Source organism: Jaculus jaculus, chromosome 5 (assembly GCF_020740685.1).
Source record: "Jaculus jaculus isolate mJacJac1 chromosome 5, mJacJac1.mat.Y.cur, whole genome shotgun sequence".
Classification (NCBI taxonomy): domain Eukaryota; kingdom Metazoa; phylum Chordata; class Mammalia; order Rodentia; family Dipodidae; genus Jaculus; species Jaculus jaculus.
Genome location: NC_059106.1, coordinates 64,063,345 through 64,089,117, shown reverse-complemented (window position 1 = coordinate 64,089,117; position 25,773 = coordinate 64,063,345). Strand labels below are relative to the sequence as shown.

Genomic DNA, 25,773 nt, shown 5'->3' with positions numbered 1-25,773 from the left:
TTATATATCTGCCTCTCTGCCTCACTGCCTCACTGTAAAACAAACAAACAAAACTTTCTCACTCTTGCAAATAAATACATAAAAATAAACAAAATCAGCCAGGTGTGGTGGTGCATGCCTTTAATTCCAGCACTGGGGAGGCAGAGCTAGGAGGATTGCTGTGATTTTGAGGTCAGCCTAGCCTAAGACTGCATAGTGAATTCTAGGTCAGCCTGGGCTAGGGTGAGACCCTACCTCAAAAAGCTAAAAAATAACTTGGATAAATCTCCTTGGCTACAATACTGCCACTGTGCAAACTTTAGAAGACTACTTATGAAAACTGAAGCCACATTGGGCATGGTGGCACATGCCTATAGTCCCAGCTACTCGGGAGGCTGAGGAAGGAGGATCGCTTGAGTCCAGGAGTGCTGGTCTGCAGTGAGCCAGACTGATGGGGTGTCTGCACTAAGTTCAGCATCAACATGGTGACTTTCTGGGAGTGGGAACCACCAGGTTGCCTAAGGAAGGGTGAACTGGCCCAGGTTGGAAAGCTGAAACCAGCCATAGGCACGGTGGCACATGTCTTTAATCCCAACACTCAGGAGCCTGAGGTAAGAGGATCATTGTGAGCTCCAGGGCAGCCTGAGACTACAAAGTGCATTCCATGTCAGCCTGGTCTAGAATGAGACCATCCTTGCAGCCACCACTCCCCCCACCCCGAAAAACAAAACAAAACCTGAATTAGGACTGGAGAGATAGCTTAGCAGTTAAGGCACTTGCTTGAGAAGACTAAGGACCCAAGTTCTACTCTTCAGATCTCACATAAGCCAGACACACAAAAGTGAGGCACATGCAAGGTTGCACATGCCCACTAGGTGGCGCAAGCATCTGGCGTTCTATCTCAGTGGCTGAGGCCCTGGTGCACCAATTCTCTCTGTCTCTGTCTCTCTTGCCCTCTAGCTCTCTCTAAAATAAATGAATAAATAAATAAATAAAACAAAAACCTTGGTCAGATCATAATAGAAGGAAAAGATCATGACATCAAAATAAAAGAGACTGATTGAGAGGGGAAGGGGATATGATGGAGAATGGAGTTTCAAAGTAGAAAGTGGGGGGAGGGAGAACATTACCATGGGATATTGTTTACAATCATGGAAGCTCTTAATAAAAAAAAAAAAAAATTGAAAAGAAAAAAAAAAACCTGGTCAGGTCTGGTGGCACACACCTTTAATCCCAGCACTCCAGAGGCAGAGATAGGAGGATCTTGGTGAGTTTGAGGCCACTACAAACGAACTCCAGACGCATGTGTCCCCTTGTGCATCTGGTTAACATGGGTCCTAGGGAATTAAACCTAGGTCCTTTGGCTTTGCAGGCAAATGCCTTAACTGCTAAGCCATTTCTCCAGCCTCAGGGTTTGTTTGTTTGTTTGTTTTTTTTCAAGGTAGGGTCTTACTTTGGCTCAGGCTGACCTGGAATTCACTATGTAGTCTCAGAGTGGCCTTGAACTCATTGCCATCCTTCTACCTCTGCCTCTGGAGTGCTGTGACTAAAGGCATGCACCACCACGCCTGGATTTTTTGGTGTTTTAAGGTAAGGTCTTACTCTAACCAAGGCTGACCTGGAATTCACTGCATAGTCTCAGGGTAGCCTGAAAGTCAATGTGATCCTCCTACCTCTGCCTCCCAAGTGCTGGGATCAAAGGCGTGCACCACCACACTCTGCATCTACAATTTTTCAAAAAATATTTTATTTGGGCTGGAGAGATGGCTTAGCAGTTAAGGCACATGATTGCGAAGCTTAAGGACCCAGGTGTGATTCTCCAGGTCCCATGTAAGCCAGATGCACATGGTGGTGCATGTGTCTGGAGTTCATGTGCAGTGGCTAGAGGCCCTGGTGCACCCATTCTCTCTCTCTCCTCCTTGTCTCTAACAAATAAATAAAACATTTAAATTTTTAAAATAAATATAAATGAAATAAATAAAATTTAAATATTTTATTTATTTATTTAGTTTATATTTATTTATTTATTTGAGAGTGACAGAGAGAGAGAGAGAGAGAGAGAGAGAGAGAGGGAGGGAGAGAATGGGCGTGTCAGGGTCTCCAGCCACTGCAAACAAACTCCAGACGTGTGCGCTCCATCTGGCTAACGTGAGTCCTGGGGAATTAAGCCTTGAACCGGGTCCTTAGGGTTCACAGGCAAGCGCTTAACCACTAAGCCATCTCTCCAGCCCTTATTTGTTTATTTGCCAGCAAAGAAAGAGAGAGTGAGAGCGAATATAGGTGTGTCAGGGCTTAGGGCCACTGCAAATGAACTCCAGATACATGTGCCACTTTGTACATCTGTTTTATGTGGGTATGGGAGAATTAAACCTGTGTTGTTAGGATTTGCAGTTAAGTTCCTTAACCCCTGAGCCATCTCTCCTGCCTGTGTATATACAAGTTTAAGTAAGTTCTCTTGTTCTTCCCCTAAATAATGTATCATAGTGTTTTATCAATATTTATATTATGTATCAAGGTTCTGCCATAATTGTATCACAATTTACTGTAATTCTTGCCAAATAAAAGAATTTACCATTATCACACATCAACTTTCTTGGATGAGCCTAGATGTTTCATCACCATATCTGAATCATGAGTATCAGATTTCAATAACAACTCCTGAATTTTCCTCATTTTCACATGGATATTTGCATTTATTTTGAATATCAAATTACAATATGATTTGGCTAACGTGTTTTTCACTTTCCTTTCATTTCTTGTCAATCTTCACATCCGCTCTCATTCTGGTACTGCTGTGATTTTTCTTTTTCTCACTCTAGCTTAGGCTGACCTGGAATTCACTCAGGAGTCTCAGGGTGGTCTCGCACTCATGGTGATTCTCCTGTCTCTGCCTCCCAAGTGCTAGGAGTTAGAGTCGTGCACCATCACCACACCATGCTTCTTTTCCTTCCTTCCTTCTTTCCTTTCCTTTCCTTTCCTTTCCTTTCCTTTCCTTTCCTTTCCTTTCCTTTCCTTTCCTTTCCTTTCAAAAAAATGTTTTAGCCAGGCGTGGTGGCGCACGCCTTTAATTCCAGCACACGGGAGGCAGAAGTAGGAGGATCACCGTGAGTTCGAGGCCACCCTGAGATTCCTGAGTGAATTCCAGGTCAGCCTGGGCTAAGTGAGACCCTACCTCAAAAAAACCAAAAAAAAAGAGTTTTATGTATTTGAAGCAGATACAGAAAGAGGCAGATAGAGAGACAATGGGCATGCTACAGCCTCTAGCCTCTGCAGAAGTCCAGACATATGCACCACCTTGTGCATCTGTCTTACTTGGGTTCTGGGAAATCAAGCCTGGGTCCTCATGCTTTGTAGGCAAGTGCCTTGACCACTAAGCCATCACTCCAGCGCTCTTGCTTGCTTTCTTATCCCTGCTATTCAGTACTGAGCAGTATTGTGGCTATACATTAGCTACTTATTTCATTATCAGCAATTATATTTTCCCTGTGTTTTAGGGGCAGAAATGTCTCATTGGTAATTTCTTGTCTGGCTCAAAGCTCAGTCTCTGAATACAGCATACTTATAGAGTTGTTGAATTTGAGTGCTGATACTGAGTGTTTAACAAACACTCAATGAGCAATTACTACACGCCTTGTGTTAAACTTATCTCTATTCAGGAATAAACACAGATTACAACTACAACAAAACAGTTACAGTTTTTAAATAGTAACTGTGTATCCCTTTGTATGTTAGCTCATTTGACCACAAGAACTACCCTGTGAGAAGAGTCTTCCTTATTTTGTTTATTTTTTGATTCTTTTGGTTTTTCAAAGTAGGGTCTTGCTCTAGTCCAGGCTGACCCGGAACTCACTATGTAGTCTCAGGCTGGCCTTGACCTCATGGCGATCTTCCTACCTCTGCCTCCTGAGTGCTGGGATTAAAGGTGTGCGCCACCCCACTCGGCTAGGAGTCTTGCTTGTTTTACAGATGTGGGAGCTAATGATGTTCAGGCTTGTTCAAGTTCACCCAGCCCAGAAGTAGCAGAGCTCAGGAGGTGTTCTCCCGCCCCCCTCCCCAGTAGGCTCTCACTCTAGCCCAGGCTGACTTGGAATTCACTATGTAGTCCCAGACTGGTCTCAAACTCTCTGTGATCTTCCTACCTCTTCTTCTCAGGTGCTGGAATCAAAGCCATGTGTCACCATGCCTGACTGATTTTTTTTTTTTTTTTTTGGAGACAGTGTCCATGTAGACTCTAGAAAGTTGCTGGTGTCTATCTTACTATGTAGCTGAAGCTGACTTTGAAATTGTGATCCTCTTGCCTCCTCCTGGTGTGCTGAGATTTTAAGCATTTACCACCAAGTGTGAATTGTCTATTTTGAAAAAAATATTTTTTTTATTTAAGAGAAATTGTCTATTTTGAAAAAATTTTTTTCTTTTTTTGAGGTAGAGTCTCATTCTAGCCCAGGCTGACCTGGCATTAACTGTGTAGTCTCAGGGTGGCCTCAAACTCACAGTGATCCACTTACCTCTGCCTCCCAAGTGCTGGGATTAAAGGCATGCGCCACCACGCCCAGCTCAATATATATATATATATTTATTTAAGAGAGGCTGGCTTAGCGGTTAAGGCTCTTGCCTGAGAAGCCTAAGGACCCATGTTCTACCCTCCAGATCCCATGTAAGCCAGACTCACAAAGGTGATGCAAGCGCAAGGTCACATATGACCACTAGGTGGTACTAGAGTCTAGAGTTCAATTTCAGTGGCTGAGGCCCTGGAGTGCCAATTCTCTCTTTCTCTCTCTAATATAAAAAATAGAGAAAGTCACAGGGCTGGCTTAGTGGTTAAGGCACTTGCCTGGGTAGCCTAAGGACCCAGGTTGATCTCTCTCCAGAACCTAATGAAGGACTCAGGAACCAGAAGGACGCCATAACAGGCTTCAGAGTCCTCAGTAAGCCTAAGTTTCTGTTTCCCAGCAAGTTCTAAGTTTTTATTTTCGAGTAAGGATGGGCTTAACAGTTACTGGAAACTGATTATGCCATACATTCCTGAAGTCATAAAGTTCAATTCCCCTAGCTCCAGCCTGCCGACCTTGCCATAAGGGTAGGCTTAACAGTTAATTCGATTATGCCATACATTATACTATACATTCCTGAAGTCATGAGACATTCCCGTAGTCATAGATGAGCTCAATTCCCCTAGCTCCAGCCCGCCAACTTTGCCCACCAAAATCCTAAGCCAACCAGAAGAGTATACTGTTTAAATCAACCAATCACGTACCCATCCCCTTCTTGTATGTTCAAATCCATGTACTCATCCCCTTCTTCTATGTTCAAATCCCTATAAAAACCCTGCCCTCCCACTACTCAGGGCTCTTGCATGGATCCACTGCGTTGGTGAAGTCAAGAGACTGAGTTTAAGCCCAAATTGCCCTTGCATCCGTGTTTGGTTCTCCTTGGTGGTCACTGGGGGTGCAAAGAATTGGGCATAACACCTACGTAAGCCAGACCCACAGATGATGCCAGTGCAAGATTGCAATTGCGCAATAGGTGGCGCAAATGTCTGGAGTTTGATTGCAATGGTTTAGGCCCTGGAGCGCCAATTCTCTCAGATCTTGCTCTAGCTTTAGTTCGAAGACAGACAGAGAGAGAGATAGAGAGAGAGAGAGAGGGAGAAAGACACATACATACACGTGAGTATTGGTGTGCCAGGGCCTCTTGTTTCTGAAATGAACTCTTGACTCATGTGCCATTTTGTGTATCTGGCTTTAAGCTTTATGTGGGTATCAACCCAGGTCATCAATCTTTGCAAACAAGTGCTTTTAACTGGTGATTCATCTCTCCAGCCCCTGGTTTACCTATTTAGATTCATAACTATAAACTTTTTTTTGTTTGGTATTGGTTTTTCAAGGTAAGGTCTCACTTTGGCCTTGGCTGACCTAGAATTCACTCTGTAGTCTCAGGGTGGCCTTGAACTCACAGCAATCCTCCTACCTCTGCCTCTGGAGTGCTGGGATCAAAGGTGTGCGCCACTGCGCCTGGCTTAAATTTTTTTTTGTTTATTTATTTATTTATTTATTTGAGAGTGCCAGAGACAGAAAGAGGCAGAGAGAGAAAGAGAGAGAGAGGGAGAGAATGGGCACGCCAGGGCTTCCAGCCACTGCAAAGAACTCCAGACGCATGCGCCCCCTTGTGCATCTGGCCAACGTGGGTCCTGGAGAATTGAGCCTTGAACCGGGATCCTTAGTATTAACAGGCAAGTGCTTAACCACTAAGCCATCTCTCCAGCTCACTATAAACATTTTACTCTCTTCTATGCAGCTGTCTTTCACCCTAATACCTTTCACTTATTTATTTTTGTTCATTTTTATTTATTTGAGAATAACAGAGAGGCCGAGAGAGAGAAAGAGAGAATGGGTGCGCCAGGGCCACCAGCCACTGCAAACGAACTCCAGACGTGTGCGCCCCCTTGTGCATCTGGCTAACGTGGGTCCTGGAGAATTGAGCCTCGAACTGGGGTCCTTAGGCTTTACAGGCAAGTGTTTAACCACTAAGCCCCCATTTTTTTTTTTTTTTTCGAGGTTTGGTCTCATTCTAGCCCAGGCTGACCTGGAATTCACTCTGTATTCTCAGGGTGGCCTTGAAGTCTTGGCAATCCTCTTATCTCTGCCTCCTGAGTGCTAGGATTAAAGGTATGCACCACCACACCTGGCTCCAATATCTTATTTATTATTTTTAAATTTATTTATTTATTTATTTGAGAGACAGAAGAGAGAGTGTGTGTGTGTCGAGGGGATGGACACCAGGCCCAACTGGCCATATTTCCATTCCTTCTAGCTACTGGACAAAATGACAACAGCTATATTAAGACTGATAAAGCTGGGCATGGTGGTTGGGGCACACCTTTAATCCCAACACTGGGGAGGCAGAGGTAGGAGGAGGATCACTGTGAGTTCGAGGCCACCCTGAGACTACATAGTGAATTACAGGTCAGCCTGAGCTAGAGTGAGACTGGACCTCGGAAAACAAAAACAAAATAAAACCAAACAACAACAACAAAAAATTTATAAGCAGCTTTTCCTTCATATTCTTGGTTCAATCTGCTTGCTATACTATCTTGGAAATTGTAATAATTCTTGATGACCAAGGGTGCTCGTGATGTCATTTTGCCCCAAATCTTGCAAACTATGTTGTGTTCCTGCATACAAGTCCGAGCTCTGTACTGCACATACGTTTCATATACATCCCCACCAGCATTCTGCTAAGGCAGCTTTATTCTTTTCCTCTTTAATCTTACAAGAGGGATAACGAAGGCAGGAAGATGGAATAAGACCTTGAGCTATCAGGCTTCAGTTATGAGGTTCGAACCCAGCACGTCTACGCCAGAGACCTGTGGGTGCGGCCCGGGCACGTGGCAGGTTGGTGTGAACCTGGTGGAAGCCGGCCGGGCCCTTCGGGTGGCCCCGCGCGCCCGCGCCCCGGACACTGACGCTGCGCGCGCCCCCGGTGCGCGCTCAGGTGAGGCCCGCGGGACCCCGCCTTCCGCCCTGGGGTGGCCGCGCACGCGCGCGCGCGCGCTCGCGCTCAGCGGTTGTGTCGCCTGTGAGTTTTCCCAAGTTCACACAGGCCCCTGGGTTGGCATGGCAACCAGGCAACCTGTTCCAGAGCCCGCCTGCCTTCTCCGCACACGCCGCTGCCACCGCCGGGAGTCCGGGCCAGCGCCTATCCCATGATGCACCGCGCCAGCCCAGTCCCCAGTGGGCCGCCATGTTGTCGGAGTGAAAGGTAAGGGGGAGCGAGAGCGCCGGAGAGAGAAGATCGGGGGGCTGAAATCCATCTTCATCCTACCGCTCCGCCCGTGAGTATCCGCGCCTAGCCGGCCCCAAACGATACTGCGGACCCCTGGCGAGCAGATTGTCCTCTCGTATTGGTGTTTGAGAGCGGCTGGCGGGGCGGGAAGGGCTTTGGAAAAGGCTCCGGGGCCCTGGCCGAGGCTCCTCGCTCGCCGCTCCGCGTACATGTTTGGGAGCCGGCGGCAAGGCCCCTATTGTTATCAAAGGAGGGAGGGGGTGGGGAGCGGGGTCGAAGCGAGCAAAACGCCGGGGCCCTCGGCCTGGGCCTCGAGCCCAGATGTGTTTCTGGATTCGTGTTCGGCCCTGTTCGCGGAGTCCCTGGAGATTTGGTGTTGCCATTCGGGCTGTTATTTTCCTTTTTTTTTTTTTTTTTTCTTTGATGGGTTTGCGAAGCCCCGAGTGTTCTGTGTAGCCATGGAGTGTAATTCTGTAGCACCCTGGGTTTCTTGGACTTCTTGGGTTTCCGTGGCAGCGCCAATGGAGGAAGAACAATACATCGCTTCAGAAGCTAGTCTTGGTCCTTGTCCACGGGCGAGTACCCACCGTGGGGGAACTTTGCAAACCTGAAATGTGCAGAAGTGGCGATCAGGAAGTTTCTGGTCGCTTTTTAGGCTGCTGGGTGCTTGTGGCCTTTTGTTTCCGTGAGAGCTTGTTTTTCTTTTTCTTTTTTTTTTGGGGGGGGTGTTCTTCCTTTTTGAGGCTGTGTTGGTGTGTCTTAAGCCAAAGGGGGTTTCACGCCTCGGTAATAGGAAAAACATTTAGCTACTCGATACTACTTTTCGTCCTTAAAAATGTGGTTAGTAAACATAGATCGTTTGTTTTACTTGCAAGTGACCCTCCCACAAGAAGTGAGGAAGAATACCTCCAGCAACTTTTCTCCAATGCAGTTCACTTCAAGTCCTCCAAGTCCCATATTAAACCAAAGACACCCCCTGCCCGGGGCTTTATCCCCACCATACCTTTGAAGGAATGTTTCATTGTGAAGTTAAGATAACACACTTAGCCCTGACCATTTTGCTTACCTAATGATTTCTAAGTCATATTTAGAATCAGATTTTATGAGGCCTTTTGGGAGTTACGTTTTAAAGTCATTTACTTCTGAGACAATAGGTTTGTAGCTGTAGCTTTTTGTTGATGCACAAACATACAAGAAGTTACCAGCATGATTCTCTCTTAAGATAACTGGCTTCCAGTGCAGTTTTAGTAAACAAAGTAGACATTTTGACCTCTTTTAATTGTAACTTTGTAAAACACTGGAGCACTGTTGCTTCTTTATCTGGGTCTTTTGGAGAGACTGGATTCTGAACCATGAGTTAGTATTTTGCCTTACCATGGTTGAATTCTTCTTGTCCAAGGCCATACCTTTTGAAGTTGGAATTTGTTTAGTTTGTTTTTGATGAATTGCTTTAAAATAAATTTATGACCACAGGGTGTTTGTTCAGTGCGGTAAAAATAAATGCCTTTTAAACCACTAAGCATTTTAGTAAAAGGAGCTAGGTTAGACTGTATTTCTTTGTTTGAAGTAAGCTCTTTTTACTGATATTAAAAAAAAAAAATTCAAACCAAACCACAGGCGGCTGCATGTAGTCTGAAAGCAGGGAAGAGCAGTAGTAGACTCAGCCACTTAATTGTAATTCCTTACAGCATTTATTTTTTATAGTATGTCACTTGTAAAAATAAAAAATCACATTCAAACACTACACATAACTTTTTGTTGAGCTTTGAGAGTTCCCCAAAAAGGTATCAACAATTTGTTTTCTGATATTTAGGTGATTTCTTAATTTTTGTGCTGTCATTTCCAGGCTATCACAAAAATTACCAAAGAAATTTAAGACACATACTAATGAATAGGTATTTGTTCATTTTAAAATTGCTCTGCCAGATTTTCTCTTGTCTGAGAAACTGCCTTGCCTCACTAGGTAAAGCAGGAAGTCTCAGGGCCTACAGATGGACTTAACAAACCCAAGATTGCATTTACATAGGCGTGGTGGTACACGCCTTTAATACCAGCACGGGGCTGGGGGGACAGAGGTAGGAGGATTGCCATGAGTTCGAGGCCACCCTGACACTGCATAATGAATTCCAGGTCAGCCTGAGCTAGAGTGAGACCCTGCCTTGGAAATCCCCCCAAAAATAAATAAAATAAAACATAGGCTGATTCCAGCTTTGGTTTTGAATTAAAGTAAACAAATCAGAATTAACCAAAATCAAAAAAGTTCTCAGGGCCTGCTGATGGCTCAGTAGTTAAACAAAACAAAACAAACAAAAAAGATTTCATTTAGTATTGGGAGTTCTCTTGGACATTGGAGCTCCACTAATTGGTGACTAAATTCATGGTGCCTTTAAATGTCTCAAAACCTTCTGTACCTTTGTGCTTATTTTGACTAAAAAACTCCAAAAGGGCTGGAGAGATGGTTCAGCAGTTAAGCACTTGCCTGCAAAGCCTAAGGATGCAGGTTGATTTTGCTGAACCAATGTAAGCCAGATGCACAAGGTGGCACATACATCTGGAGTTCTTTTGCAGTGGCTAAGGGTCCTGGTGTGCCCCCATTTTCTTTCTCTGCCTCTTTTTCTCTCTTTTACTCGAATAAATATGTAAAATACAAAATAAAGTTTATTAAGAAAACTCCAAAAAATGATGCATGAAGGAAGATAGCCTTAATTAGTATCATTTCAAGATATTTATTTATTTATTTATTTGAGAGAGAAAAAGGCAGATAGAAAGAATGGGCATGCTAGGGCCTCTAGCCACCGTAAAGGAACTCCAGACCATGTGCCATCTTGGGCACCTGGCTTTATGTACTGGGATTTGAACCTGGGTCGTTAGCTTTGCAGGCAACTATCTTAACTGCTAAACCATCTCTCCAGCTCTCCCCGCTTTTTTTGGGTCTTGCTGTAGCCAAGGCTGACCTGGAATTTACTATGTGATCTCAAGCTGACCTGGAACTCATAAAGTGATCCTACCTGGGTCTCCAGAGTGCTGGGATTAAAGGTGTGTATCACAACATCCAGCTCTCTTCCTCCCTTTTTTTTCGTTTTCTTTTTCGTGGTAAGGTTTCACTCTTGTCCAGGCTGGGAATCCAGTATGTAGTCTCAGGGTGGTCTTGAATTCACGGTGATCCTCCTACCTCTACTTCCCCAATGCTGGGATTAAAAAGGCATGAACCATCACACCCACCTCTCTTTCTTTTTTTCTTTTCATTTTGTAGGTAAGGCAAGTGAGAGAGATCATTAGTTTAGTGGCAAAGTTTGGGTTTTGGAAGCCAGGTGTGTTGGCAAATGACTTTATTGCCAGCACTCCCAGAGGCCAAGGTAGGAGGATCACTGAGTTCCTGGTTAACCTGAATGAATTTGAGGTCAGCCTGGGCTAGGGCAAGATCCTACCTTGGGGAAAAACAACAACAAAACCAAGCCAGGTGTGGTGGCACATGCCTTTATTCCCAGTACTTGGGAGGCAGAGGTAGGATCTATGTGAGTTCAATGCCACCCTGAGACTGCATAGTGAATTCCAGGTCTGCCTGGGCTAGTGTTCGACCCTGCCTCAAAAAAACAAAACAAGAGGCTGGAGGGATGGCTTAGTGGTTAAGGTGTTTGTCTGCAAAGCCAAAGGACCCAGGTTTGATTCCCCAGGACTTACTTAAGCCAGATGCAGAGGTGGTGCATGTATTTAAAGATAAAACAAAACAAACAACAAAAAAAAAAAAACACCAAAAACCAAACAAGCAAACAAAAAGCTTGGAGACAAGTGGGAAGGCATTAGTCTGGTTAGCACTTTGCTGGTGTCAAAATTGCTATGCTTTTATGATTCTAACAAGATTTTATTCACTCAAATCTAGAAGGCTAAATCTAGTCCAATATCTTGGTAAGATTCTGATGGATTGTTTTTTTTTCCTTCTATTTTTTATTAGCATTTTCCATTATTATGAAAAAATATCCCATGGTAATTCCCTCCCCCCCCTTTTTTTTGGAGGTAGGGTCTCACTCTAGCTCAGGCTGACCTGGATTTCACTATGTAGTCTCAGGGTGGCCTTGAACTCACAGCAATCCTCCTATCTCTGCCCTCCGAATGCTGGGATGAAAGATGTGTGCCACCACGCGTGGCTTTGGATTGGAATTTTAAAAATATTATTTATTTATTTATTTGCAAGCAGAGAGAAGAGAGAGACAGAATGGGGTATGCCAGGGCCTCTAGCTATTTAGTGCATTTGGCTTTATGTGGGTACTGGGGAAACAAACGCTGGTCACTATGCTTTGCAGGCAAACACCCTACCCTCTGCACCATCTCTCCAGCATTTTTTTAAATTAGAATTGGTAACCTAGACCACAGATTTCTGATTTTTTTTAATTATTATTTTAAATTTGAGACAGAGAGGGAAAGAGAGAATGGTCACCCCAGGGCCTCTAGCAAATGAACAAAGGAACGTAACACATGCTCCACCTTGTGCACTTTAACTGCTAAGCCATCTCTCCAGCCCACATTTCTAAATTATCTTGTTTTGTCTTTTTATATTTATTTTTGTTTTTCGAGGTAGAGCCTCGCTGTAGCACAGGCTGATGTGGAAATGATTGTAATTTCAGTATGGCCTCGAAATCCCAGAGGTCCTCCTACTTCTGCCTCCTGAGTGCTCCACAAGGTGAAAAGTGTGTGCCACCATCCCCAGCTACTTTTTTGTTTTTTTCGAGGCAGGTTCTGTCCCTAGACCAGGCTGAATTAGAACTCACTATGTAGTTCCTGGCTGGCCTTGAACTCACAGTTCTATGTTTTTCCCGAGTGCTGAGATTAAAAGCATGAACCACCATGCCCGGCCCCTTTAATTTTTTTTTTTTCCATGTAGGGTCTCACTCTAGTGCAGGCTGATCTGGAATTAACTATATCCTTAGAGTGGCCTTGAATTTACTAACTCTGCCTCCCCAGTGCTGGGATTAAAGGTGTGCACTCCCACACCCAGTTTCCAAAACTTCTTTAAAAGGGCTCAGTAAAGCATCTATTGCAGGGACCTTTGTGCTGATAGCCTTGAGATTAATTAAGCTGTAGTGGTTGCTGAGAGAGGTATCCTAATTGGTAAGTAGTTTCTTTACTTTGTACACATGTAAGTTTTAGGGGTTGTTCTTCATAGTAATGTTGATGCCTTTATTGGTCATTTGAGAGCAGGAGACCCTAGTGATGCTGTTGTTAGAGGTTGGTGGAAGGAACTAGGTTTTGGGTATATAGGATGAGAACCTTGTCTGCTGTAGATTGGCTGAGTGACATGGCTTTGTGCCTCATATAACTTCTGTGATATAGTGATAATAATCCTTAACAGTGTTTTTGTGATGAGCTAATGTCTGTGATCTGTTTGCTACACTGTTACTGTGGTTAGTCCCCTGGTATTTACAATAAGGTCTAGTACCAGTAAAGTGAATTTGGTCTCATCTTGTTTCTAGTACTTGAATCACTAATGAATAATTATATGATCTTTAAGTTGTTAAAAGTCTTGACCCTCCTCACCCCTCCAGGAGAGCAGCTGAGGAGAGGGTCTAGGCAACAAGCATTCTGTGGCTAGTCTTGGTCAGTATGTATGCTTATTTCTCCTACAAGTGTCTTATGAATATGTTGGAGGCTTTTTTCTCCCCCAAGGTGGGGTCTCACTCTAGCCCAGGCTGACCTGGAATTCACTATGGTGTCTCAGGGCCGCCTTGAACTCATGGTGATCCTCCCACCTCTGCTGGGATTAAAGGCTTGCACCACAATGCTGGCTTATGTTGGAGGTCCTCCCCTCCCCAGGTAGGGTTTCACTGTTGTCCAGGCTGACCTGAAATTCACTCTGTATTCTCAGGGTGGCCTCGAACTCACAGTGATCCTTCTACCTCTGCCTCCCAAGTGCTGGGATTTAAAGGCTCGCACCACCACGCCTGGCTATGTTGGAGTTTTTAAAGGCTCCTTTCAAGTTAGACAATTTAAGCCATTGCTAGTTACATTTGAGGTTTAGTTTTTTGTTATTTGGCTGTTGTCTTATGTCTGTTTCAGGTATAAGGTTATGCTTTTTCAAGATTGATTTTTTTTCTTTGTGGTGCTGGAAATTGAACCAGGGCCTTGTGCAAGCTAGACTGCACACTAAGTCACTTCTCCAGTTAAATTTACAATGCTTTTAAAAGCTCTGTTCATTTAAAAACTATCTGGCACAGCCCTTGGTTTAAGGAGAAAATAAGTTGTGTGAAGAAGCCAATGACTGAATTCTGATTTTATAGTTTTCATTTATTTACTTACTTAGGTATTTTGAACTGAGGATGAAATCCAGAGCCTTGCACATGATAAGTGCTTTAGTACTGAACTGTATGTCCCTAGCCTCCTGTATTGTTACTGTTTTTTGTTTTTGCCTCCCCCCCCAACAGGGTTTCACCCTAGTCCAGGTTGATCTGGAATTCACTATGTAGTCAAGGCTGGCCTCAAACAAGTGATCCTCCTACCTCAGCGTCCTTAATGCTGGGATTAAAGACTTGCACCTCACCCAGCTACTGTTAGTTTTTGGTAATACTTTCCTGAAGAGTCCAATCATCTCAGTTACCTTGTCATAGTACTTGTTACCAAGTGTGTTTATTTCTGTACATACAGATCCTGCAATTTATAAATGGAGAGTTCAGTTCAGTAAAACACATGGTTGTGTATTTTAGACTGGCTATACATGATAGTCTGCCAAATCTATGTAATTCATGTTTGTATCAGTGTAAATGGACTTTTTTTAAAAATGTACATCTTAACCCTGTATCTTGTTTATCCTCAGGTGTTGGTGGAATGAGCGTTGCATGTGTCTTGAAGAGAAAAGCAGTGCTTTGGCAAGACTCTTTCAGCCCCCACCTGAAACATCACCCTCAAGAGCCAGCTAATCCCAACATGCCTGTTGTTTTGACATCTGGAACAGGGTCGCAAGCGCAGCCACAACCAGCTGCAAATCAGGCTCTTGCAGCTGGGACACACTCCAGCCCTGTCCCAGGATCTATAGGAGTTGCAGGCCGCTCCCAGGACGACGCTATGGTGGACTACTTCTTTCAGAGACAGCATGGTGAGCAGCTTGGGGGAGGAGGAAGTGGTGGAGGCGGCTATAATAATAGCAAACATCGATGGCCTACTGGGGATAACATTCATGCAGAACATCAGGTAAAAAAAAGTTCACTATTTCAGCTTTCAAACTCTTATAATCGCTGTCCACCTCAGATGTCTGCTTTCAGTGAATGTCTTTAATGCTTAAATTACTTATTTAATTTGGTCTGAACAAAAGAGTCACTTGTTTTGAAGAACAGTCATTGTAATATTGTCATCGGGTCATTTGCCATTCTGGTTCAGTGTGATAATTAACTTGTTTAAGAACTTTAAATTGTCTTAGATAGGTGTGGTGGCTCACACTTTTAATTTCAGCTCTTGAGAGGCTGAGGTGGGAGAATGTCTGTGAATTTCATGCCAGTCTGGGGGTGTAGAGTGAGTTCCAGGTCAGCCTGGGCTAGAGTGAGAACCTGCCTCAAAAAACAAAAATCCTAAGATTGTTTTAATATATCCTGCATTTCTAGGAATACTGTTAATAAAAACACTTTATATTAGGCCGGGTGTGGTGGTGCACGCCTTTAATCCCAGCACTCAGGAGGCAGAGGCAGGAGGATCCCTATGAGCTCAAGACCACCCTGAGACTACATAGTGAATTCCAGGTCAGCCTGAGCCAGAGTGAGACCATACCTTGAAAAACAAAACAAAAACAAAAATAAAAAACAAAAAAAAAACCCCACAAACTTTTATTAGGACAAATAAAATACACTAAGTATTTGTTTTGTTGGATGCAAATGACTTTTTTCCCCAAGCTGGGATTGGAGGCATTTACTACCATGCCAGGCTTCAGTGATGTTTATTTTAAGATGTTGTAACTGTTTGTGGAAGGGATATGAGAATGGTTAATTTCTCAGGAATTAATAAGCTGCAGATGGTGACAATTTGACAATTAAAGGAATTATTGGAAATAGATTTTTTTTATGGTTGAAGATTGAAGAAATCAAGAAGTCAACTGCATAAGGGAAATTTTTGAAATGGAACTGATTAATGTTTTGGGTTAGTGGGGTTGGTTGAGTCTTTGAGGTTTTTAGCTATATTTGTTCCCTCCCCACCCCATCCTACCTGAGAACTTTTAAAACATTTAAAATTTATTTTTTTAACGGCAAAAGAGGAAGAGAGAATGGGTGCACCAGGGCCCCCAGCCACTGCAAACAAACTCCAGATGCCCCTTGTGCATCTGGCTAACATGGGTCCTGGGGAATTGAACCTGGGTCCTTTGGCTTTCCAGGCAAATGTCTTACAGCTAAGCCATCCTTCCAGCCCCTGAGAACATTAAAAAAATTTTTTTTTTGTTTAGTCAGGTGTGGTGGCACACACCTTTAATCCCAGTACAAAGGAGGCAGAGAGAGGGCAACCCTGAGACTATGTAATGAATTCTAGGTCAGCCTGAGCTAGAGCAAGACCCTACCTTGAAAAACAAAAAACAACAACAACAAATCAGTAGTCCCCAAGAAAAATGGTCACAATCAAGCTGGCTTTTAAATGATACCTAGAAGACAAGCTGATCAACAATCTGTTTAGCCGGGCATGGTGGAGCATACCTTTAGTCCTAGCATTTCGGAGGCAGAGGTAGGAGGATCACCATGAGTTTGAGGCCACCCTGAGACTACATAGTGAATTAAAGGTCAGCCTGAGCTAGAGTGAGACCCTACCTTGAAAAATAAAACAAAAACAAAACAAACATTATGGAATCATTGTTCCAGTTGGAGTGATGATAAACAGTTGATCACAAGTTAAATAAAAATTAATAGTATGATGCTGGAGAAATAGTGGTTAAGGTGCATGTGTGCAAAGCAGAGGACCCAGGTTCAATTACCAGGACTCACATAAGCCAGATATACAAAGTGGTGCATATGTCTGGAGTTACTTGCAATGGCCGAAGGCCTTGGTGTGCCCATTCTCAGTCTCTCTCTTTCTCTGCTTCTCTCTCTCTGAAATAAATAAAATAAAAATATTAAAAAAATGAACGGTATGTATTGGCCCAAACAACTACTCTTAGGTCTCATGATAGAATATTCAGAGTAATGAGGGAAAATGTCACACTTGGCCTGGCATGGTGACACATGCCTTTAATCCCAGCACTCAGGAGGCAGAGGATGGAGAATTGCTGTGAGTTCCAGGTCACCCTGAACCTGGGCTACAGCAAAAGCCTACCTCAAAAAAAAAAAAAAAAACACAAAAAAACTACTTATATTTATTTATTTTCAAGCACAGAGATGGAGGAGCAACAGAACGGACAAATCAGAACCTCCAGCTGCTGCAAATGGGTGTAAATTGTGCAACTTTTTTATTTTTTTTTTTCCAGGTATGGTCTCCCTCTAGCTCAGACTGACTTGGAATTCACTATGTAGTCTTAGGGAGGGCTCAAACTGAAGGTGATCCTCCTACCTTTGTCCTCTGAGCTTTGGGATTATTTTATTTTTTATTTTATTTATTTTATTTTTATTTTTTTGGTTTTTCGAGGTAGGGTCTCACTCTTGTCCAGGCTGACCTGGAATTCACTATGGAGTCTCAGGGTGGCCTTGAACTCACGGCAATCCTCCTACCTCTGCCTCCCGAGTGCTGGGATTAAAGGCGTGCGCCACCACGCCCGGCTGAGCTTTGGGATTAAACGTGTGTGCCACCATGCCCTGCTGATTGTGTAACTTTCTTTTTTTCTGTCAATTTTTTTTTTATTAACAACTTTCATGATTATAAAAAATATCCCGTGGTAATACCCTCCCTCTCCCCACTTTCCCCTTTGAAACTCCATTCTCCATATCCCTTCCCCATCTCAATCAGTCTCTTTTATTTTGATGTCATGATCTTTTCCTCCTATTATGATGGTCTTGTGTAGGTAGGCAGTGTCAGGCACTATGAGGTCAGTGATATTCAGGCTATTTTGTGTCTGGGGGGAGCACATTGTAAGGAGTCCTACCCTTCCTTTAGCTCTTGCATTCTTTCCACCACCTTTTTGGCAAAAGACCCTGAGCCTTGGAAGGTGTGATAGAGATATTTCAGTAGCGAGCACTCCAGTCACTTCTTTCCAGCGCCATGATGCCTTCTGAGTCATCCCAGTGTCACTACCATCTGAAAAGAGAAGGTTCTCTGCCAAAAGTGAGAGTAGCATTAATATAAGAGTTTGAACATTAAGAGAAGTGCTTACTGGGCAGTTTGATAAGTTGGGGGGAAAAAAAGGGCTGGAGAGATAGCTTAGCAGTTAAGGCGCTTACCAGTCCAATTAGAGGGCAATTGGTTTCCACATGACAAATGTGCCACTTATTGTGCCCATTGGCTCATTTGGCCCGGCTGGCCAAATACAAGGTTTGCAGTGTCCACTGTTGAGTATCTTCACTGTTGATTTTTCTCTTTCCAATTGAACTGTATGCAGAATGGCTTCTTCAGCTTTCTGTCACCTGAACTACATGGAGGAGGTTATCAGCTCAGTTCCAGCAGGATTTCTCAGTGGCCTTGCAGGCCAAGTATGTGGAGTCTTCAGCAGTAGGGTTTTACCATCTATTCCTGGTGGGAAACCGAGGGCCTCAGCAATGGCTTATAATGTTTTGGGGGTGATTGCATAATTTTTGTGCATCTGCCTTTACCTGGGTGCTGTGGAATGGAGCTCAGGTCATTAGGCATTGCAGGCAAGTACCATAACTGCCGAGCCAACTCCAGACCTTGAGAAGCTTTTTGATTTTGGCTAATTTTCATTTGTTTACTTTAATTCAGAACCAAAACTGGAATCAGCCTATATTTTATTTTATCTTACTTTTTGATTTTTCAAGGTAGGGTCTCACTCTACCTCAGGCTGACCTGGAGTTCACTATGTAGTCTCAGGGAACTCATGGTGATCCTCCTACCTCTGCCTCCTGAGTGCTGAGATTGAAGGCATGCATCACCTTGCCCGGCTCTATATTTTATTTGTATTTATTTGAGAGAGAGAAAATGGGCATACAGGGTCTCTAGCCTCTGCAAACAAACTCAAGATGCATACACCCTCTTGTGTATCTGACTAACATGGGTCCTGGGGAATCATACCTGGGTCCTTTGGCTTTGTAGGCAAGTGCCTTAATTGCTGAGCCATCTTTCTAGCACAGCCTATGTTTTATTGATTAAAGAGTTTAGCTTGTGTTGTTTCTGCAGAGATTGGTTATAGGTTAAATTTGCCACTCTTGAGTATTAGCTCACAAAAAGAAAACAATAAATAACATCTTTCATTAGGTCTCTAGTACTTTCTGTTCTGCCTTAAAAAAGATAAACCAGGTGTTGTGGTGCACACCTTTAATCTTTGCACTTGGGAGGCAGAGGTGGTAGGATCACTGTGAGTTCAAGGCCACCCTGAGACCACATAGTGAATTCCAGGTTAGCCTTACCTAGAGTGAGACCTTGCCTCGAAAAACTAGGGGGAAAAATAATCAGCTGGGCATGGTGGTATACGTTCTTAATCCCAGCACCAGGGAGGCAGAGGTAGGAGGATTGCCGTGAGTTCGAGGCTACCCTGAGACTCCTTAGTGAATTCTAGGTCAGCCTGGGCTACAGTGAGACCCTACCTCAAAAAAAAAACAAAAACAACAACAACAAAAAAAACAAAACCCACCAAACAAACAAACAACAAAAAAAGATCTGGGCGTGGTTGCACATGCCTTTAATCCCAGCACTCAAGAGGCAGAGGTAGGAGGATCACCATGAATTGAAGGCCACCTTCACTTGTTTTTTGTTTTTGGAGGTAGGGTTTCTCTGTAGCCCAGGCTGACCTGGAATTCACTGTGTTGTCTCAGGTGATCTTCTTACCTCTGCCTCCTGAGTGCTGGGATTAAAGGTGTGTGCCACCACACCTGGCTCCAGTTCTTTAACATAGTAGAGACAAGGGCAGAATTTATCTTCCTACTTAGAAATGTATTGATTACAGTGAATATAGGTCTATGTTTGCCAGCATAAGCATGTGTAGGTGAGGGATGCTGAGAAGCCAAGGGTCAGGGAGTGTCTTTCTGTACACGTAAGGAGCTTGAAAAAATTATTTATTGATTTGTTCAAGAGAGAGAAAGAGAATAGGCTCCAGGGCCTTTAGCCCCTGCAGATGAACTCCAAAGGTATGTGGTACCTTGTGCTTCTGGGTTATGTGGGTACTAAGTATCTATCCTGGCTCTTTAGATTTCAAAGGTAAACGCCTTAACTGCTAAGCCAACTCTCCAGCCCCCTCTTTTTTCCCCAACTTTTCTTTTTTTAAAGTTTTTTTGTTTATTTATTTGTTTGATAGTGACAGACAGAGAAAAAGGCAGATAGGGAGAGAGAGAATGGGGACGCCAGGGCCTCCAGCTTACAGCAAATGATGTCCAGATGCGTGCACCCCCTTGTGCGTCTGGCTAACGTGGGTCCTGGGGAATTGAGCCTTGAACCGGGGTCCTTAGGCTTCACAGGCAAGCGTTTAGCCGGTAGGCCATCTCTCCAGCCCTTCCCCAACTTTTCAAGGTAGGGTTTCACTCTAGGTAAGGCTGACCTGGAATTTCCTATGTGGTCTCAGGGTAGCCTCCAACTCAATGTCAATCCTCCTACCTGTGCCTCCCAAGTGCTGGGATTAAAGGCATGCACCACCATGCCTGGCTTTTCCAGCCTTTCTTTAACTTATTTTTATTATTTAATTATCGTTTTTCTACTTACTTTTTTAAAATTATTTTTTTTTGTTTTATTTATTTTTTTAAATTATTTTTTGAGGTAGGGTCTTTCTTTGGTCCAGGCTGACCTGTAATTAACTATATGGTTTCAGGGTGGCCTCAAGTGCTGGGATTAAGGGTGTGCACCACCACACCCGGCTCTATTTTATTTTATTTTATTTATTTGAGAGAGAGATAGAGGCAGAGAGTGAGAGCAGGAGAGAGAGAATGCACGCACCAGAGCCTTCAGTCACTGTAAAGAAATTCCGGATGACTGAGCCACCTTGTGCACGCGTGTGTGAGAGAGAGAGGGAGAGAGAGGGAGGGAGGGGGGAGGGAGAGAGAGAGAGAGAGAGAGAGAGAGAGAGAGAGAGAGAGAGAGAGGGGCATGTGCCACCTTGTGCATCTGTCTTACATGGTGCCTGGAGAGTCAAACCGGGATCCTTTGGCTTTGCAGGCAAGCAACTTAATGGCTAAGCTATTTCTCCAGCCCCAGCCTGTTTTTAAAAAAATTTTTTTTTTAAAAATTTTCTTGTTGTTTATTTATTTGAGAGCAACAGAGAGAGAGAGAGAGAGAGAGAGAGAGAGACACAGACACAGACACAGAGACAGAGAGACAGACAGACAGAATGGGCACACCAGGGCTTCCAGTCACTGCAAATGAACTCCAGATGCTTGCGCCTCCTTGTGCATCTGGCTAATGTGGGTCTTGGGCAATTGAGCCTCGAACTGGGGTCCTTAGGCTTCACAGGCAAGCGCTTAACCGCCAAGCCATCTCTCCAGCCCGTAAAATATATTTTATTTATTTGAGGGGGGGACGCAGAGAGAATTAGGTGGGCCAGGACTTGTAGCCACTGTAAAGGAACTCCAGAAACCTGTGCCACTTTGTGCTTCTGGCTTATATGGGTAATGGGGAATTGAACCTGGGTCTTTTGGCTTTGCAGGTAAGTGCCTTAACTACTAAGCCATCTCTCTAGCCTTTTGTTTTTTTTCCTTTTTGAAGGTAGGGTCTTGCTATAGCCAAGGCTGATCTGGAATTTACTATGTAGTCTCAGGGTGGCCTTGAACTCATGGTTAGGATGCTGGGTGGTTTGGCTGTCCCTTTTTGTTCCTGAGACACTGTTACTGTTTCACTATATAAAGTTCAGGCTTTCCTGTGTGCTGGGATGACAGGTGTATACCACATCTGGTTCTGGATAACCTTAAAAAAAATTTAAGCCGGGTGTGGTGTGAGTCAGAGATGGGGTGGAGAGATGGCTCAATCTTGAAGACACTTGCTGGCAAGTCTAAGGACACAGGTTCAATTCTTTAGTACCCACATAAAGCCAGATAAACCAAGTGGCACATATCTCTGGAATTCCTTTGCAGCAGCTAGAGGTCCTGGCACTCCCATTATCATTCTCTCTCACTCTTTTCCTTTCTCCTTGGAAATAAATATAAACCATATTAAAAAAAAAAACAAACCAAAAAACAAACAAACAAACAAACAAACCTGGTATTTTGTCCCATGCCTTTAATCCCAGAGGTGGAGTTAGGTGGATGGCTATGAGTTAAAGGCCACCCTGAGACTCCATATAGAATTCCTAGTCAGCCTGGGCTAGAGAGCAAGACCCCACCAAGAAAAAGCAAAAAAAATTGAGGGACTATGGGGATAATAAGATTGATTTGGAATACCACAAGGGCTTCTAGCCACTGTAAATAAACTATTTTATTACAAATTTTATTTTATTAATTTTTTTTTATAAATATTTTTTGTTCATTATTTATTTATTTATTTGAGAGTGACAGACAGAGAGAAAGACAGATAGAGGGAGAGAGAGAATGGGCGAGCCAGGGCTTCCAGCCACTGCAAACGAACTCCAGACGCGTGCGCCCCCTTGTGCATCTGGCTAACATGGGACCTGGGGAACCGAGCCTCGAACCGGGGTCCTTAGGCTTCACAGGCAAGCGCTTAACCGCTAAGCCATCTCTCCAGCCCACAAATTTTATTTATTCATTTGAGAGAGAGAAGGAGAGGGAAAGAGGCAGATAGAGAATGGATGTGCCAGCACCTGTAGCTACTGCAAATGAACTGTAGATGGCATGTGTCACTTTGTGCATCTGGCTTTATGTTGGTACTTGGGAATTGAATCTGGGTCCTTTGGCTTTGCTGGCATGTGCCTTAACTGCTAAGTCATCTCACAGCCCTACAAATGAACTCTAAATATTTTGCTTGCTTTAGGGAGTGACCCAGAGAAAAGGGAGGGAGGGAGAGAGAATGAATGTTGATGGGCCATGGCCTCCAGCTACTGCAAACACACTCCAGACACTTGTACCACTTTGTGCCTTTGTCTTTATGTGGGTACTAAGGGAATCAAACCCTGATTGGTAAGTTTTACAAGCAAGTGCCTTTAATTGCTGAGCCTCCTCCCAAGTCCCCCTCCTTTATATTAAAACAACAACAAACAAACAAGCAAAAAACTATAGGGCTGGAGAGATGGCTTTAAGGTTAAGGACCCAGTGTCAGTGCCCCAGGACCCATGTAAGCCAGATGCAGATAGTGGCACATATGTCTGAAGTTGATTTACAGTGGCTGAAGGCCCTGGCATGCCCATTCTTCCTCTCTCTGTCTCTTTCTCAAATAAAAACACTTATTTATATACATCTATCTATCTCTCTTTTTTTTTTTTTTTGGTTTGTTTTTTGATGTAGGGTCTCTAGCTCAGGCTGACCTGGAAGTTCACTTTGTAGTCTCAGGGTGGCCTCGAACTCATGGCAATCCTTCTACCTCTGCCTCCCAATTGCTGGGATTAAAGGATGTGCCACCATGCCCAGCAATCTTTTTGTTTGGGTTGCTTTTTTTTTTTTTTTTTTTTTGGGTTTTTGTGTTTTGAAGTAAGATCTCACAGCAGTCGTCCTACCTCTGCCTCCCAAGGAAAAATCTTCTGACTGGGCTTGGTGTGGTGGTACATTCCTTTAATGCCAGCACTGGGGAGGTTGAGGTAGGAGGATCGCTGTGAGTTCAAGGCCATCCTGAGACTACATAGTGAATTCCAAGTCAGTCTGTGCTACAGTGAGACCCTACCTCGAAATAAACAAACAACAAAATATACCTATCATATATATATAATATATCACATATATATATTTATATATGATTTTTTGTTTGTTTTTATGAGGCAAGCCCAACAGACTGGCTTTTTTTTTAATGTGAGAGAGCTAGAGAGAGAGAGAGAGACACACACAAAAACACAGAGACACACAGACACACACACACACACACAGACAAACATAGAGGGAATATTGGTAAGCTAGGGTTTCCTGTGACTACAGTTGAAATCCAGACTGGTGTGCCCCTTGTGTGCATGTGCTACCATGTGCTTAGTGTTACTTTGTGCATCTGGCTTATGTGGGACATGGAGAGTCAAATATGAGTCCTTAGACTTCACAGGCAAGCACCTTAACCACTACGCCATCTCTCCAGCCCCAGAAAGTATGCCACTATGCCGGCAGTCTCTTTTATTTTGTTGTTGCCATCTTTTTCCTCCTATTATGAGGTTCTTATGTAGGTAGTACCAGGCACTTCAAGTTCACTGTAGCCCAGGGTGAACTGGAATTCACTCTGTAGTCTCAGGTCGGCTTGAAATCACAATGATCCTCCCTCCTTTTTAGGCCTCCCAAGTGCTGGGAGGACCACCTCCTTGCCTGGCTTAAAATTTTTACCATATAAAAGTGAAGGTTGGGCTGGAAAGATGGGTTAGTGGTTAAGGTGTTTGTCTGCAAAGCCAAAGGAAATCGTTTTGAATCTCCATGACCCATATAAGCCAGATGCAGAAGGTGGCATATACGTCTGGAGTTTGTTTGCAGTGGCTGGAGGTCTTGGTGTGCCCATTCTCTCTCCAAATAAATAAAATATATTAAAAAAATAAACAACGGCTGGAGAGATGGCTTAGTGGTTAAGCACTTGCCTGTGAAGCCGAGCAGTTCGAGGCTATATCCCCCAGGACTCATGTAAGCCATGTGTCTGGAGTTCCTCTGCAGTGGTTGGAGGCTGTGCTACGTCCATTCTCCTTATCTGCCTTTCTGTCCATTGCTCTCATAAATAACTAAAAATAAAAACAAATTTAAAAATAAAAAAATTAAGAGCCATAATCCCAGCACTCGGGAGGCAGAGGTGGGAAGATTGATGTGAGTTCGAGGCCACTCTGAGACTCAATAGTGAAATCCAGGTCTGCCTGGGCCAGAGTGAGACCCTATCCCGGAAAACAAAACAAACAAACAAACAAAATCCTTAAGGAAAGTGCAAGAAACCTCTTGCAAGAAAGATGAGGGAGATTAATTTGAATTTTCAATCATTTAGTGAAAATGTCATAGTGTTTGGCATATTGTGTCTTTGTTTCTTGGCACATGTCTTATTAACAATAGCTTCCATATTCCTTTTCTTCTTATGTATCATGGAAATGATAAAAGATACAGTGGTAAATACTTGCTGGAACAACCACTGTTTAACCCTATTTCTGCACAGCTTTTGGATTGCCTTTGAGACTAGGGAAGTCTCTAGACAAGTCTCTCTATCTGCCTTTCTCTCTTGCTCTCTCAAATAAATAAATAATTAAAAAAAACACAACAAAAATTGGAGGTTAAGCCAGATGTGGTGGCAAACTCCTTTAATCCTAGCACTTCGGAGGCAGAGGTAGGAGAATTCACCATGAGTTCACGGCCACCCCAAAACTACATAGTGAGTTACAGGTCAGCCTGGACTAGAATGAGACCCTATATTGGGGGGTGGGGGGAAGAAAACAAAACTGAAGCTTAAGGCTGGTTGTGGTATTACATGCCTTGAGTTGGGCGTGGTGTAGCATGCCTAGAGATAGGCGGATTGCTGTGAGTTTGAGACCACCCTGAGACTACAAAGTGAATTCTAAATTGGCCAGGGCTAGAGTGAAACCTTAGCTGGTAAAGCCAATAAGCAAAACAAAACAAAAACCAAAAACAAAACACAGAAGGTTAGGTCTGCGTTATAGTCGCTACTGTATTCTTATTGTAAAATGTTCCCTTTGTGAAGTGCTGCCATATGAAGTTGGTCATGAAACAGGAAAAAAAATTCCAGTTCTATTGGTTGCTCTTTGGCCTCCATATTGGATTATATGGGGCAGAGATGGGTAGAAGCACTTCTTGGAGACAGGGCCATGGATCATCTGCTGATGTTGGTTTTAGTTTTTGTTGCTGGAATGTATGTGTTTCCTTTAGTTGGGCAGCTTGGGAGATAATTGCGGTTGGCCAG

General features: G+C 43.7%; 1 protein-coding gene across 11 annotated transcripts in view; it reads left to right on the top strand.

Annotated features, from left to right (window-relative positions):
* The first annotated feature begins 7,589 nt into the window (after window positions 1–7,589).
* The window catches only part of Pum1 (pumilio RNA binding family member 1), a 144,802-nt gene continuing 126,618 nt past the window's right edge, over window positions 7,590–25,773 (top strand). For 10 of the 11 annotated variants that reach the window (XM_004665178.2, XM_045149008.1, XM_045149007.1 and 7 more), the window contains exons 1-2: window positions 7,686–7,810; window positions 14,567–14,940. In XM_004665178.2, coding sequence (XP_004665235.1) covers window positions 14,578–14,940 — 363 coding nt within the window. In that variant the 5' untranslated portion in view covers window positions 7,686–7,810; window positions 14,567–14,577. Of the gene's footprint in view, window positions 7,811–14,566; window positions 14,941–25,773 lie in introns of all 11 variants that reach the window. The other variant, XM_045149003.1, reaches the window with a different exon arrangement.